The 18,058-nt window shown below is 38.5% G+C and overlaps 1 protein-coding gene across 1 annotated transcript in view; it reads right to left on the reverse strand.

Moving 5' to 3' along the window:
- Positions 1-18,058, reverse strand: part of NFXL1 (nuclear transcription factor, X-box binding like 1) — a 61,754-nt gene that overhangs the window by 24,326 nt on the left and 19,370 nt on the right. The window contains exons 12-16 of the mRNA XM_063136319.1: positions 17,781-17,901; positions 13,055-13,214; positions 11,894-11,985; positions 9,120-9,141; positions 3,229-3,369 (exon numbers count right to left, since the gene is read on the reverse strand). Coding sequence (XP_062992389.1) covers positions 3,229-3,369; positions 9,120-9,141; positions 11,894-11,985; positions 13,055-13,214; positions 17,781-17,901 — 536 coding nt within the window. The remainder of the gene's footprint in view (positions 1-3,228; positions 3,370-9,119; positions 9,142-11,893; positions 11,986-13,054; positions 13,215-17,780; positions 17,902-18,058) is intronic.

Genomic DNA, 18,058 nt, shown 5'->3' on the forward strand with positions numbered 1-18,058 from the left:
TTTTGTACACAGTTACAGTAATGAACCTAGTTAGCTGTTTTGAAAGGAAAGGCAAATCACAAGCTGAGAACTTTGAGATTTGGATTTTATTTTATTTTTGATAAATACAGCAATATGCAATGTTCCAACTGAAATCTCATTTTGACACAAGCTGTGACGAAGTTTAAAAACTACATGTAACTTCATAAAAAATATACTATTTTCTTATCTCAGGCTGCACACAGAGCAGCTTCAGAGAATACACAGACGGCCAGCCAGTGTTCTCTCATTGCCATCTGGCAATGCTTGTTAGTTATGTCTCAAAAGGATCTTGCATCAGAAAGTTTTTCAGGCTGAAATACAGCTTGTGCAACTTCCCTATGCAAAATCCTTTCCCAATATTACCACAGGCAAACAGACCAGGCCATGCAACAGCAGTAATACAAACTGAACAATTTCCTGAATAACGTATGGATCTAGTATGGTATAGCAAATAGAATTTCGGACTTGGGACTGAGTTCAAATCCCTGCTCAGCCATGACACATGATGGCCTTGGGCCAATCGTTCACTTGTTTACCATCTTGAAGATTTTAGAGATATGGCAGGGTGAGTTTAAGAAGCCAAAAAAGTAACTATAAATTAGTGGTAAGCAAAATTATCCTGTGATTACTCCTTCTAACAGTGAGCTCAAATGGTGAGTGCCAAGAAGATTGTAGCCAAAATAGGGCCACTAGAAACAATAGGGAGCTATCGGCATGCTCAAAGGGACATGGAGGTTTGCAGAAGTATAAAACAATGCTTTACAAAACCTAAGGGAACAAGAAAAAGGAAAGGAACCTCTCGTGCAAGCACTGAGTCATTACTGACTCTTGGAGGGACGCCAGCTTTTGCTGACGTTTTCTTGGCAGGCCTTATAGCGGGGTGGTTTGCCGTTGCCTTCCCCGGCCGTTATTACCTTTCCCTCAGCTAACTGGGTACTCATTTTACCGAACTCGGGAGGATGGAAGGCTGAGTCGACCCAAGCCGGCTGCCTGAGAACCAGCTTCTGCTGGGATCGAACTCAGGCCGTGGGGAGAGTTTCACATTTTGTTGTAGGTTTCACTTTGGTTTTTTAATGCACAAGTAGCTGAACTAGCCTAGTTCCAAGAGCTGACCTAAGGTGGAGATTAAGCAAGGAAAGTTTAATGCCACCAAATGCCAATCTCCAAAAGGTTAAAACGAACAAAATTGTTATGCAATTCTGACTATGGCATTTGAGTACAAAATCAAGTACTCTTTATTACTTTTCACCTGCAAAGGACTGAGCAAACATTAATTTGAGTTACGAAGCTGCCGCTGTTGAAAATACATTAGATGTGAGCACGTCAAACATGAAATCACTACTTTAGAAGGCCTTCTGTTTTTAGCTTCTGCCAAAAGGTACACATTATTAAGAGCCATGAAGGATAGTACAAATATTTTAAAACACATTTTAATATGAACTTCTGATTTCTGTATTTGTCTTTCGAATAACTAGTAATTTTTAGGACAGGAAACTGTTCTACAAATAGCTAAAAAAAGGTACATATCAGAGTAGCTGCATGGTTTACACCCACACCAACACCCCAACCATTATAGACAGAGGACAATCTTTAAAGGTTAAATATCTTTATTTGTATCTATTGTAACTAGGTTTAAATTATTTCAGTGGGATATTTACTTAACAGATTCCAGTCTACTTTAGCACACTGACCAGGAAACAAGTGCCATTTCCACAAGTGGTTTAATTTATTTATTTTATAAGAAACCTCATTAGGGATTCACAGAGATGTTATACATAAAGAAAGTCAAATTGCTGTTGGCTTTCATTCATAACCCAGGCTTGCCAAAATTCTGTCCAGTTTCCTCCCCTCAGCTTGAACATAATTCTTAAAATGTTTCCACACAACGCTGTTAACTGTGTTTTAAAACAATTGCCAATGTTTTGTTTTAAATGCTTACTTTGCTCAAACGATTGAAGTAGATAAAATGGAAAAATGAAACCAGTCATAATACTGAACCACTCACATTAAGCACTCAATATTAAAAGCACAGAGAACATGTGGTGTTTTTCTTTTTTTTTCTTTTTTTTTTTGGTGAGATTGCTTTTACCCACACTCAGACACACATCTCTTGCATCTTTTCTGTTTGGAGTCACCAACAAAGAGACACAAATGTGTACTCATGCTGTGCAAATTTTCCAGGAACCTCCAAAAAAAACATACATCTTTCCCCAACCTGGTGCCTTCCAGAAATGCTGGCCATGCTGGCTGCAGATGATGTAGTTTAACACATCTTGAGGAAGTTTGGGGGAGGCTGGCATAAATCATGTGAGTATTTTGCGGTAAAATTAAAAAATATGTGATAGGTGTGTAAACCCTGCTGTCCACAAGCAGCTCCCCATAGTGTTATTCAAGACCCCTCCCATGACACCCACACAACCAAAATTACCACAAATTTAATATCATTCCCTTCCCCCCCCCCCAAGGATGCCAATCACTGCATCCATGACAACACTCTAAGAACCAGGATTCGGAGACTTGATGACTCTCCAAGTGCTGCTGTGAAGTGATACAAGTATTCCAGGAGTCAACTCTTCAGAAGTAAGTGCAAAATATAAGATGGGTAAGTGGTGTCCAAAGCAAAGTGGGCATGTGCACTAAGGGGAAGGAAAAGTGTGCGCATACATGCCTGTGAACATGTGGCTGCACGTGCGGCTAGTGGCCACCTAACTGACCCACATGTAGCCTTTGGGAACGACAAGGTTGTGCACCGCTACTGCATGACACTCCACACACACCACTGAAGAATTTCATGTATCTTACTACACTGTACACACCTGCGTGCGAGCGCACACAAACACACACCTGCTTGTAATTTAATATGGACAATCAAACCCAGTTGAACAGTATCAAAACTTATAAAAGATTATTTATTTATTTATTTATTGTTATTGCATTTATATCCCGCCTTTTTTCCTCCAAGGAACCCAAGGCAGCGTATATAATCCTGCTCCTCTCCATTTTATCCTCACAACATCCACCCTGTGAGGTAGGTTGAGCTGAGAGTCTGTGACTGGCCCAAAATCATCCAGTGGGTTTCCATGGCCAAGTGGGGACTAGAACCCAGACCTCTAGACTCACAGTCCAACACTTTAGCTACTACACCACACTAGCTCTTATCCTAAGAGCAAAGTGTTCTTTCTCTGCTGTAAAAAAGATTAGTCTTACCTTTCGGATATCACTGTTGCTATCGGTTTCAGTAACTTTATGGCATTCTTTCATGCAAGTATGATTCTGACAGTCAAGCAGTCTTCCACAAACTCTTTTACAGGAGTAAGGTCCCACAGTATGACATGGCAATGGACTGACCTGGAAGATTGAAACAGTAAATTTTTTGCTTGGGAACCATCTTGGATAACTTCCAACATTTCAATAATTCCAATACCTTCCATAAAATAAGAACTTCAAACATTCAGGCTTCACGTAATTATGCAGCAGCATATGACAACATTTTTTTTCTTGCAATAAGCATCTGAACGATAATTACAGATAATCCAGACAGCTACCTCTCAGGTTTTCCTCAGGTAAGTAGTAAAGTACAGATTTATCTATTTTATTTAAAAGATTTCTTGGCCACCTTTCAGGACAGGAGTCTTCACAATTTATTTATTTATTTAAAACATTTATATCCCACCCTATATCATTAAGATCTCAGGGCGGCGTACAGATAAAAGCATACAGTATAAAACAGTAAATACACACACAGCTAAAAACAAATGGCAGCTCACAACAATAAAATACATAAAAACAGCTAAAATATTAAAAGCAATTAAAAACAATAAAACCAACAATAAAACCAGGAAGAACAACAATCCCACTAGAAAAACACATCATCAGGAACTGCAGTTAACTTGACTTTTAAGTAATGCTGATGGTGACTGGATCCCCAAGGATTTTCTAAAGTGGGGTAGATAATATTGCTGGAGATGCAGGGCAGCAAAGGCAATGACAACATACACATTATGGATTTTGCTGTTCGATAACATTTTTTTGGTCTGAGGTTGGTAACCCAATAACCTATGCCTGAGATCTCCAACATGTTGCCTGTGGACACCTTCCTTGTTGCCCCCACTTTTTTTAAAATCAGAAGGCTGCCATGATGCAAAGTAAAGTGTCAGCCCCAGCACCGTCTTTATTTGTAAGAGGCATTCTTGGAAAATAAAACGGTGGGTGGCTGCAGCCTAATGCTATCTTCTGAGGTGTGCCTACCTGCCCCCCTCCCCACCCCTGCCAAAAAGAACAAGGTAAGCTATGGGTTGTTAGTGTCTTGGCACTAGACAGGGTGATGGGGAGTGAGTTTTTTTCCCCTTGCTCTAGTATGCTGCCTATTTTATTCTTAATGAGCATGCGTTTTTGTGTGTGGTACATGGGTATATGTGTTTTGCCTGGGTCTGGAGGGGGGTGTTGGTGTTTTGGTTGCTTATGCATGCGTGTGAGTGTGTTTGTCTGGGCATCACCAGTTTTATTTATTATGCTTTGTTGGGGCAAATATGTGATTTGGCATTTGGGGCTCAGACCCCACATTTGCCTTGTTCTCGGTTTCTTGGCCAAGTTACTTGTCTCTTGAACTTGATCAGTTTGCCTTCTGTGAAATGAGTGTTAGGAGCAACAAAAAAGAGTACTTTTCTGCTTTGTACTAGTTCTTGGGCAATTTACTTTTCATTTAGTCTCACCAGTTTTATGACTGACCTTGCCCACCATGACTGACTGATTGCTTGCTTGCTTGATTTATACCACCCAATAGCCGAAGCTCTCTGGGCGGTTCACAAAAGTGGTAGCCATTTTGTGAATGGGTACCCCCTATCACAGCCGTTTTGTTTGAACAGGGAAACCCCACCTCACTCCCCATCACCCCCTCTAGCACGGGGACGCCAAGACACTAACAACCACCCCATAGCTTACCTTTTTCTTTTTGGTGGGGAGCAGCTAGGCATGCTTCAAAAGAAACATTCTTAATTTGCCCACTGGCCCAAAAGGCTGGGAACCCCTGAGGTAGCAACTCAAACTCTGGAAAATAAGACTGCCAAGATATAACCTAGAAAAACTAACTGCACAATACCCAAGCATCCTAAGTGGCTTCTTTTCAAAATGCTGCTAAACAGGCAAACAATTAGTATTAATGGCCAAACACAAGTAAGTGGAAGCAAGACACACTTGACTTGGTGTTACATGAGAAGGTAATGTGCAGTAGACATGGATCTCTAGTTACTACCAAACACTTATGTCATGCAATGTCAACTTATGACATTGCATGACAACTTATGACATTGCATGACAAAGTTATGTCATGCAATGTCAACTTATGACATGTGTGCCTGCCCAGTCTCCACTTCATTGGTTGTTACCTGCATGGTTAAGGAAAACTCAGAAAAGGAATAATCAGTAAACCATGCAAATATTACCAGGTACAGAAAGAGGAAGAAATACGAGGCCACTGCTATTGGCAGCAAACCTACATTGGCTATAGCAACACACTGAAGACAACATCCTGGCACATGAAGGCAGAGGCTTAAATTAAAACTTCACTCAGAGTAACTTTGCAGCTAAAGAACAAAAACAAAAGCCTGGTTCTATGTAAGCAGCAGCAGGATAGCAAGAATAATCCCATTATAATGAGAAAGCTATATCGAAAACAACTTCTACTGAAACACTTAAAGCCTGACTCTGAGATACGCTGTGCCAGCAAATCAGTTCAATGAATTGTGGAGTTAATGACATTTCAGGCTGATATTCCAGTGCAAGTGTTAAGAAATAGGGAATAATTTAAGCAAATAAAAAGAGTGTTGCTGAAATAGATAATAAAATATAATCTTTGTCATTTGCGATGGACAAGTGCAGCCAACCCTTGTAGTACCTACGCCTGTACAAAAGCAGTAAGGCAATCTAAAAGACAGAGAATAAGGAAAGGAGATCCAAGAGTGAAACAGGAGATGAAAACAGTAATACCCTATGCAAAAACACCGAAGTTTAAGCAACATTTAAAACAGAAAGAAGAAGGGAGAAGGGACATAATCACTTCAAAACTAAATGCAGAAGTTTAAACATGAACAGGCAAAAACCTGTTAAAGTGATGAATGGAACAAACAAGAGAAGCAGCAGAAGACAGAACAGATGTAAGTGTATGGAGTTAAGAAATTAGAAGCCCCAAAGTAAGTGCACTGCTACTATCAAGTCTTACTAGTAAAGAGACAAACAGTAATGGGATTAATCGGTGCAATCAAGAAGACAGTGAAGAACTTCTAAAAATCACACTCCTGGGGAGAAGGTTCATAACAACACCAAGAGACAAAGAAGGAAGAATTATAACAAGTACTGAATACAATTTAGCTATCATCCATAAAGCCCCAGAATCAGTATTAAATAGTTTAAAGATTGAGCAAATTCACCCTGTATATATAAAAAAGGTCTACCCAGAATTTCTTATGTAAAACTAATACATTTACACTGGAAGAACTGACAGAAAGATGAGTCAGTGACAGTTACATATTTAATGTTAAACCTTTTCAAAAACATTTTATGAAGTTCCTTGCTGATGTCTGGAATGAAAATGAAAGACTACAATATGTAACAAGAAATGTAAACTACATTGAACAAGCAAGCAGTCTGGGACTATCTGGCTAAAAAATGTACAACTCATTTTTTTTCCTCGCAACTTTAGGAAAATACATTTTAGAAGGATAAACTTATAAAACAAGTTTTCAATCATCAAGCCACCATAAGTTGACATGCACATTATGCTACTACGCCTATGAAAAACTGTTTGTTTGTTTCTTACCAAATCAAAGTTAAAAGCACACCAGCATGAAAGCAGAACACTCTCTCAAGTAGCAGTTATGACTTGGTCATTTCATTACTGGCCTATAATCTAATAATTACAATTGGTCTGCTTTCTTTGGATTCCTAGAAATCTGAAAACGAACACTCTCTAAACAGACATCTTAGTTCATGCAGTTTATTTATTTAAATTAAGAATTAATCTTAGCCATTTACAAAACATTAGAATTTTGTACTAACTTTCATATAACACATAATGAATCATAATTATGTATTTTAAAATGAACTGAATCAGATCTTAGCATTAATATCACTGGCATTCATACCATATCATTGCTGGTGTAGTTAACATGGAATTTAGATGCCTTGTCCAAAAAACAATGGCAGCTTTGCCATTACTGCCGTAGTCTTCACCCTTATGCTAGTCTTAAGGATCTTAAACTAGAAGAGTTCAATCTTTGTTCAAAAGTCTATAGTATAATAAATAGGAGTGTTCTCTTTTTATGAACATATGAAATTACTTTGGTCCGTCAAACTCATTACTACAGTTATTACTGAGGGATAGGGCCTTCTTGGTAGTGGGTCTTCTTGGTACTGGGCCCCTGTTGTGCAGTTCAGGTCCCAACATTACAGGCCTCCAAGCAGACCCTAACCCGTATTTACCTTAGCCTACGCTTCAGTCAGGCCTTTATCGAGTGCTGTTGAATATATGGCATTATCTGGTTTCAATTTTTAATTTTATTACTGTTCTTGACATTGCTTTCTTGTATTTTGTGGTTTTAAATTTCGTATGCCACCATGATGACCATGATGGGAAGCTATTATAGTCCTTAGGAGGAAACATGCCCCAGATAATCTAGGTCATGTGGGAGGAGGGGTGGTCGAGAAAAAGAAACCCTCCCCTTGAGTTTGGTCAGAAATCACTTCAAATTCTCCGAAACAAGAAGCAAAGCTTATTAAAATATCAGATAACAGATAAGGGGAACAAAGGGGGCACAAAAACAAAACACAAATTTACCAGTGGGTGGTAACTCAATGCAATACAATCCCTACATCCACCCCATGTTGAGCTCTCCCCTGACAACGGTTCTAGAATTATGAGTGGGAAAAATTTCCCCAATCCGCTTTCTCCACACCATACAGAATTTTATACACCTTTATCATGTTCTCCATTGCATGTTGTTTTCCTAGGTGAAGAAGTCACTCAGAAAAGTTGTAACGTTTATTATTTGTTCACCATCTGCAGGGTTTTGCTATTTTATTGTTTTACTCTGTACAGCACCATGTACACTGATGGTGCTATATAAATAAATAATAATAATAAATAAAATCCCATATAAAGCTCATTCAAGCAATTTCCGTTTTTGAACATACTTGCTCTTGTATGTGTGTACACACTTCTAGGATCCAGCAGCCATTACAAATCCAACCTAACCTCCCAATTAATCACTGTAAAGCAAAATGTTTTCTCTCCACTGTATTTCTCTAATGTTTTTATTGTGCCTAGATTCTTCATTTATTTTTCCTGTGTGGAAAAATCATAAACCCACCCTGACTTACAATGTTTTGTAAGTCCCATATTACCATTACTTAATGCACAGCTAAATCCATGCCTCTTTCCATTTACACTACAGAATGTTAAAAGAAACTTAAGACAACTCCCTGACCCCAATTCCCAGATTACAATAGGTTTCACTGTGTAATGTTGGACTGCAAGTCATAATACCTTCTGCATCACAATTGGAGAGCTCTCAGATTCTACTCCAGGCATTATATTTTCCTAAGGAACAGTTAATATCCATTTTCAAAACAATTTGCAGATGTTCGTAAAAAACAGCCACAAAATGTATCAATCCAGCAATATAAACTGCACAAGAGATCATTTAAACATTTCCAAACAATTTGGAAGAGCCATAAAGTAGTAAAGCTCAATAAAACCAAAGCTCACTCTAAATCATCCTAGTAAACAGTAACAGAAAAGCGTTTTACCAGCATTCCACATTGCTTGAAATGCAATGTCAAAAGTTTAAAGTTTCATCAAGATGAATCTGGCATCCAGTTTTATAAATTTTCTTAAACAATTCTGTAATACCCTCCTAATGGAAATGCCGGCAGATCGTGAAAAACAATTTGTCAGTTTCAAATGAAAAGCAAAATTCTAGCAGTTGCAAATAAAATTCATGTCAAATCAATTAAATGCTAAGCCTTCATTCTCAAATCTTATTAAAAACCAAATTATGCATACTTCTGATTTACTCCAAAGGATGACTGCTATTATGACTCACCTCATGTTTCCCAAGGCATTGGCTGCAAATATACAAGAATGAAAAGGTCAAACAACTGAATATTACTCCTTGAATTAATCAATCACCTGAAATTCAACCGTCAATCAGGCACTGCAGGTATGACAATCACAATATGCTCTACTACTGCAGGACTTAATTGGTTTAAAATCAATAGATAACTTAATTCTTAGTTTATTAGATTAATGCTATGAGCATACTTGTTCATTTTTTAGGCCCTCTGTTGCAATATCATGGGAAAGACACACACATTAAAGATGCTTCCTTCTAACAATTACTGATAACTTTTGCTCTCGGAATTTTAAGTACTGACAGCAACCATCTACTCCCCCATCCCCGCTAGGTTCACAATTGGACTTGCAAAACCAAACTATTTCTCCCCAAATTTGGAAAAAGCTTAGTTTATTCCAAGGTTGAGTATGAGCTGAATCAGTCCCCAATGTGCACCCAATTATGACACTGGAAGCATAACAGGGGCTGATCTATTTATTTATTACATTTATATTTTACCATTCTTCCTCTGTAGAACTCAAGGTGGCTACATGTAGTTCCAGGTGCTGACCAGACCCAGACCTGCTTAGCTTCAGCAAGGTGGCGGTTTTATGTTCCTTCCGATCATGCCTTAGGACCTGTTGCCCCTTTCCCCCAGATTTTCCCCCCGCTCCAGATGCAAAATACATATGGGAAATGAAATTTTCCCAAAGGGCTACTGCTGTTCATGGTCATTTTGCTGCCTGAGGTGAAGGACAGGATGCCCTCCCCCATTCCACATAGAAAAGCCAGCCAGACTGGCAGCTGACTTTTCCTTCAAACACTGACAGCAAGACAGCATTCTCCACTTCACCTGAACACATGAGGCTAGCTTAAGGTGCGCAGGCTAGGCCACGTGGCCCATACTGCTAGGTCCTCCAGCACCTCAGTGTCACTTCCCAATCCCCGGCATCTACTGCCTGAGATAACAGCCTCATTCTGCCTCGTGGTAGGGCTGGCCTTGCTGCAGATGTACAAAACTACAATTTTAATTATCTACTTAGTGTACTTATTCCTAGAGTGTGATTGTATGTTGGAGGAGGGATCTGGGAGGGGAGAGATATCTTGCTGCCACCACATTTGCTGGAACCGGAGTCCAGGTAAGTGGGTTGGACGGAGGGGGATGGAGGACTGAGCATGTTGTGGCAAGGAGCAGGGGATGGGTGGGGGGGGGGAGGAGTTGAATGCTTTTGCTTAGTGGAGAGTACATTTTCATGATGACATCTATACGGAGGTATTGGCAATATGCAAAATTAGTTTATTCAATCAGTTAGCAAGTGATCCATGAACAAGGTGGATAAAAATCAATGACTTTTTAAAAAAAAATTAAAAATTGGAATTTTTTATTTAAATTGGATTTTTTTTAATAAAATGGTTTTTGAGGAAAAATCTATCTAAAGATAGTTTTCTATTTAAGATACATTATAGTCCAAAGGTTATTCATCATGAAATAAGGATTAGTTTTTAATTATGTAGCATGAGGCTGTTTAAATGTTTTTGGTAAATGAATTCCATTACTCCATTCACAATGTCATGCTCTTCCTGAGGTTTCTGTAAGATTATTTTTCTCCTTCCAATAAAGTATAACAGAAAAATTGTCCAAATATGAATGACTAACCTATTAAACTGGAGATAGTTCACCTCGCAATTAATTTCATAATTATCTATCTATGATGTGTTTCTAATAGCATAACCAAATCAGTATTTTTTGATATAACTGTAAAACTAATCTAAAAAGTTGCTATTCTAAAAATGAAACTTTCATCTGGTTTCATCTAATATTAAGATTATACCAACAAGAATGAGTCTTTGGTGACTCTGAGTTGTGTAAAATATAGCGAGGAAGTGTGCACTTTTTGGAAGGGGGAAGTCACATGATTAAATCGAGTCTTTCGGAGTAGTGATTTAAATCATGATTTAAATCAAATCCACCCTGTTCATGAACTAAAATTCTTTAGGTGGTTCACAGCCCTAGCTCCATATTTTTTTAAAAAAGGGGGGGGGTTGAAGAGGGACCTTTTACACCAGCCTTTGCTATCAGAGTATATAAAACAATGGGGAGCTCAGTATGTTGAAATGTTAAATTTAAAGAGGACACTTGATCTCCCACAACTGATGAATAACAACTGTGTATTTGTTGTGCTATAAATAGATTATCGAGGAAAAACTCTTAGTAAAGTAGCATTCAAATCCAACAACAAAACAGGAACTATACTTTAAGTAGTGTTTCACTCTGACGAAGGATCAAGTCCTGCCTTGTGTTGAGTTTAAATACGTAGTTGGTGCAATTTAACAAACCTGAAACACAGATTTTGGCCCCAGTTCAGTAATGCTGTGCTACATGCATAAATCAGGCACTTTGAGTGGGCACAAGCACTGGGATGTTCTTGTGCACGAGCCCCACTAAATGGATGGGAGCTGCATTAAAGCTGCACCACATCATTTCATGCTCTTCCCAAAGAGAACCTTCCAGTGAATCATGCCTACTGTCAGCAATGGCCGAGCAAAGAGCCAGACAGGAATCTATGCCCGTGCTAGGCTACAGACTTCTGACTATGGACTATTTAGCCATTTTAATGGACCCAATTTTGCCTTTGGAAATACCTCCTCTTTTAATCAAAATCCAAAGACGTTACAGTAGTACATGCCCCCAACGCGGTGGAAATAGTGAAACGAAAAGGTGCCATGCCAGTCAAATACATTTCAAGGCATACTTTTGTACTCACGTCGGAATAGGGACTTGACACGGAGGGCAAGGCAATGCTGTCTGAATAAAAGCAGGCTCAGCTGACTGTTCCCAGGGGCCTGCAGGCTGGTGCTACAAAGAAAATGTGTGGGTTTTTTTTAGTTTAACTTGATATGCAGCAAGAATGCCTAGAAAGTCCAGTCCATAGTTATTCCCTACTACCACAAGCATACTGACCTAATAAATCTCAACGAAAAACAAATTCAAATGTAAGCTGTGATAACTAATCACCACTTATCATTACTGTAATAGCATGGTTGCCACTTCCCCCTGCAGGCATCCATGATGAAATGTGGGTTATCATGTTGTCTGAAGCCAGCAGCAATAACAAACTATGGTTTGTTAAGCACGAGCAACCCACAGTTCACAAACCAACAACAAACCATGAGCTCTCTTCATGTGCTGTTCATGGTTAACAAACTATGGGTTGTTAGAGCGGCTGGGTTCAGACAATACAATACCCCATGTTCCAACAACAACCCATGGTTCACTCAACACTTGAGTATAGTTTATCGTGTTGTGTGAACCCAGTCATAGGCTTGTTCAGTGGCCATTCAGCAAATATGACATCTTCTGAAATTTGAAAGCCATTACTGAATATCATGTTAACAAGCAGGAACATACCAAATCTGTGGGGGGGGCGGTGGGGGGGGGGGAGAGGGAGGAGATGGACAAAAGAAGAAAGGACATTTCTGAGGAAATATTAAGAACTAAACATGTTAGCCACGGTATCAGTTACAGTTGGTGAGTCTTGACCCACAACTAGATAATTTCCAAATCTTAGGAGTGTGACACTAATGGCAACATACTATTTCCTCCTTTGCTCTCTCTTTTAAATAGAGGGAGAAAAATCAAATTATACAGGGAAAAAATCCCTTGAAACTGGTCCTATGGTTCAGATTAGTATTAAAAGGCAAGTCCTCAGTCTGAAACTTGTAAATTACAAGGAGAAATAAATAATTAGACTTAAACTGGGCAACAAAAATCCCTTCTTTGTTTCACAGTTAAGCAATACCTGTAAAATTAACCCTATTTGTTTTTTGGTGATGAACTGTCTGACACTAGCGAGAAGACAAATCTTCCAGTTCTTCCAGATAAACAGTGTGCTACTACCTTAACACACCACTGACTCTTCTCTCACCAAGCCTGTTTGCTTCACAAGCGCTTCATCATGGCAGAAAGCAGGACACAAATGACTGCATTTCTCTAAGATTTTCTTGCAGGGCTGACGGCAAGGAGGACAAGGGCCAAAGTGACAACTGTGTTTCTCCCGACTAGGATGATGGCAGGTAGGTGGTCGCCTAGAATAAGATCAGACAAAAATTGCTGCATTTATTTTTATATTTATAGCCACTTAATTCATGTATCTGTTTTTCTGTATACATAACCTTCTGAATGCAGCACGTTTCCACAGGGTTGTTCATTAGCCATGCCGTGTGGTTTGTTAACCACCCAAAACAACCCAACAAGCCATGGATTTTCAAGGTAGCTTGTTTGAGAAAATCAAACCACATTGCATGATTAACAAGCAACCCTACAGAAAACACACCGTGTTCAAACAACACGATAACCCATCCTCAGTATTAGCAGGAGCATTCTGTATGCCGCCCTGAGATCCTAGTGATATAGGGCGGGATACAAATGTTTTAAACAAACAAACAAACAAACCCACCCTCTTGGTCTAGGAGGTAAATGGCAGCAATCAAAGGTCTATGGCAGGATTTGGCAACCTGGTAGCCTCCAGATGTCCCAGACTACAGTTCCCATAATCCCAGATCATTTCCCATGTTGGGTGGGGCTTAATTTGGGGTCAAAAACTTCTGGAGGACATCAGGTTGTCCATTCCTGATCTACAGCTCCTATTTCACTACAGCTACTTAAAAGAAAACAATTGAAAATAGAAGCAATAGAAATATACCATAGTTATTTTAAAATAAAAACAAGCACAGCTATATTTAGCAAGGTTTAGATTTTATAAACTTATTTTCAAATAAACGTAGGATTTGCTGTGTTCGATTAAACAATAGCTGGTAGGCTGCCTGCTGTGCTACATCCCATCAAATGAAGCCTCCAAGAGCAGCTAAAGATATATTCTTGGCTATAACATCCATGTATCTAGTTAATGAGAGGCCAGGTTTTATAGTGTCTTCACCACAGTTATGAAGATTGCTTCCCCTAGATGCCCATAAAGCTCCAAATCTCTCTCAGAAGCACTATAAGACTGTATTTGGGCTTGATCGTCTGGATTATGTCAGCAATAACTGGTTTAAAATTGATGCATCCAATAATGTTAAAGGCTGTTCTTTTATGCAAAGTAATCCTCTCAATAGTCTTGGTGTGGCTTTAACATTCATAATATAGACCCACATAGTTGGGATCTGAGAGAACAGTTTGAATTTGGCCAAGGAAACCTTTTTAGAGTTGACTGGAATACAATGTCCTGGAACTTTAGGTATGCTGCTGTTGCTATGGGACTCATTCACCTTTGGGACTAACACTGTCTTCCTTGTGTACCTACTTGATTGCTACCTGCTCAGCCTGTATAACTGTAAACAAGCAGATTTGACAAACATCAGAAGTCTCTTTCCTAAAAAAGAAACAGATCTTGACAGCTATCCCAGAATTTTCCATCACTAAGGAAAGGGAAGAAACACAACACAATATTATGGTGGGGACTTCCTAATAGATAGGATGACACTGTTAGCTCCTGTAATCCTAATTTATAGGATTACACTGTTAGTTCTATTTGTTCAAGTAGTAATTTAAAAATGTGTTTTATTTTGCCTGAAGCTCAGATGCTCTGTGTTTAAATACATAGTTTTGACAGACTATTTTAATATTAGTGTTTACTCATTTTATTGTGCCTATTTGAAGCAATTCTTATTACCACCATACTTAAGTGTTAAAATTGCACCAGCCCCTGAAACTAACTTTGAATATACCCAAACCCATCATGTATAAAAGGTATACAGCTCTTAGACTGTTATATCTTAAGTCAGGAAATCCCATAGGTTGATGGTGCGCTATACAAAGCACTATTTTCTCCCAGTGGCTATTTAACATACTAGTCATTGCACTACATAATTCTCTCAAAGCACTTTAAGCTGCCAAGGGCATGCTGTGTTAATGTAGCTCCACCTTCTAGGAAGTAAAAAGTCAGGAGAATCCATCAGGCCATTATAATATCCCTTTTTATTTCTATTTTTACAACTGGGGATAATCCTGTACCTTGCTAGCTTTTATGTAGCATATGTTGGTTTGCAAAATAAATTTGCATGGCCTTTTATCTTTTATACTACGGATTTCCCTTAAAATGGCTGGACAGTCACAATCTTATTTATTTATTTATTTATTTAATTACATTTATATACCGCCCCACAGCCGAAGCTCTCTGGGCGGTTTACAACATTTAAAAATAGTAAACATTAAAAGTATACAATTTAAAAACACACACACACACATAAAAACAGTATAAAAACAACAGTATCCATTTAAAAACAACAATTGTGGGGTCCATTAAAAACAAACTTAACGTTGTTAAATGCTGTTAAAATGCTGTTAAAAATGCCTGGGAGAAGAGAAAAGTCTTGACCTGGCGCCGAAAAGATAACAATCTTAAAAATTAACTGCCCTTCTTCAGAAGGGATGTGACGAACTTATACCTGCATGAAGTCTTAAGTACCATCCCACATAATGTTCACAAGGTACACCTATTTTTAAGATGCTGTAAGGCATTTCTAAGAAACAACTTCTTAATTGATTTACTTCACCCTGCATTTTAGAGAAAAATCAACTAGATTATTTATCTATTTACATAAACAAATGTGCCAAATATTTGAATCTATCATTTTTTCTGCCCATAAATTAGTTCTCAGTAGGTACTCATATCCTTTTAAAAGCATTAGTGCAAAATAAGGAGATCTTAATGGGAAGTATGCTATGTGTAACCAAGCTGGGTCAACTGCTTAGTCAGAAATTTTGGGCACAATTTCAAACCTAACATTCTTTGTTTCCACCTCAAACTAAAACATTAATTTTATATTAATCACACAGTTCAGGAGGCCTCACTTTAAGAAAAAACAAACCCAGAAAATGGTGTTATTCTTTCTTTTAAAAAAATCTCAAATTTTATCTGAAACACTTTTCTACAAGTAGAGCAGCTTAAATTATTGCAAGACATATTTATATAACCTCTTCCACACACACCTTGAAAGGTAGGTAAATTAGGTTAGTTTAACTTTAAATGTGTGGTAAATGAGATTCATTGCCATTTTTTTTTAAAAAAAAAGCTTTATATGCCTGTGTGTAGCCAAAAAGGTTGCAGATTGGAATTCACTACCACTACAAATTAGCAAATACCAACCCTTCTGAGTTTTCAGTGCGTATTGAAAGCATACTTATTCTAACAAGTATTCCCATGAAGAATATTGTCTAAGGTTTACAGTAATGACATACGGTATTTAATTAAGATGTCATATTATATTCTTGTGCATCATAAATATAGTGAAATAAATTAAATAAATAAATACTCTCAGTGCCTAATGACAGCAGGCACAAGACTGAAATGTTGGGAAAATAGCAGAGAAAAACGGATAATTTGCCCCAATATAAAATTACAGCAAGGTTGTCCCAATTTCTAAACACTGCAAGAGTAGGATGTACAATTTATGGCATACCTGCTGACCAATTTTGTGGGATACAGAAGTTTACCGTACTCCTGCCCACAAAGACTAAATCTACAGTCTCTTATTCCCAACAGCCGCCTTTTGGCACACAATAGCTTGGGGCACCCTGGCCACATTATTTCCAGACCCGCTTCCTTTTCCTCCTGACCTAAGGCCAATTCCTTTTACCTTCTTCAGTCCTGCATAGAGGGAACAACACAGACAGGAGTTCCAGATTTTAAAGTGCAGAGGTCCAGATCTGGCCTCTGTTGAACCAACTTGACTGAGAGTAGTAGCCAGAGGCAGGACAGACCCAAGCATATTCCATAATACGCAAAATAGCAGAACCCATGCTTTCTGATTCCCTAAGAATCTTGCAGCCCAGTTCTATGTATGTTTATCAAAGGTCCTCCTGGGTTAGATGGAATTTAGTTCCCAGTAAACATGCATAGTATTGAGGTCTTTGGTTTTATTTTGGAGTGGCACACCAGAATTCTAAGCTCAAAGTAGCAGGTACTGTGTTTAAGATGGTGCAGCCGTTAACATGTGAATGCTCCGCAATTATAGTGAACTGGGCAGATCTTTTAAAAATCCAAGGGAGGAACTTAGTTCCTAACCACCCAGAGAGCTTTGGCTATGGGGTGGTATAGAAAATAAATCACCATCATCTTCCCCCATTTATGCCATGCTGTATTCTTCTGGGCCCCACTGCCCCTTAGAGCCAGTCTAAACACCCCTCCCTTCTTGACCTCTGCCATGACAGTCCTCTCTAAAATGAACTGAATATAAATTCTACATCTGGGGCCTTTTTGGTGCAGAAGATAGACAGCCCTGCTTAAGAAGCCACTGGCTGCCTTGTATGTTATATCTTCCTAACAATATAGAAGTGTTTAAAAATATCCATCAAAAATCATCCAAAAACATTATGACATGAACCTTTGGCTAAAATCAAAAGAATTGCACAAATACTGTGTACGCAAGGGATCTTCATGCTTGTGGTAACATTAATTGCTATGCCTTAAAAAATAAAGATGCTTTTGAAACCAAGGGGACTTTCAAAAGCAGTTTTGTGATATGGAATAAAGGTCAGATATTCAAAGCAGAGTCAAAAATTCTTTTGGACATACCTAAGTCCTTTGGCGTACTCTAAAACAGCTCTTTGGATACCAACTTTTGTATATTTGTAAAGATACGCAAGCTCACCTGCATATTTCTTTGCACCTGGGGGGTTTGGTGGTACGTTCTCTGCCACAGGGTACTTTGAGAAAAGTTTTACCACAATTGCACTTCACATCCACAGTCTCAGGACATGGATAGCAGCTACCTAAAGTTAACAAAAATACCATAAATAGCCAATTTTGGGACAGGTAGTTATTTTAGAAGCCATTTATTTTAGAAGCCATTTGCACCAGTAGAACTACTCTGCAATTACCAAAATGATGGCTTCTGCCATTGTTTTCAATAAGAGAATCAACATTTCA

This window comes from Elgaria multicarinata, chromosome 10 (assembly GCF_023053635.1).
Source record: "Elgaria multicarinata webbii isolate HBS135686 ecotype San Diego chromosome 10, rElgMul1.1.pri, whole genome shotgun sequence".
Lineage (NCBI taxonomy): Eukaryota > Metazoa > Chordata > Lepidosauria > Squamata > Anguidae > Elgaria > Elgaria multicarinata.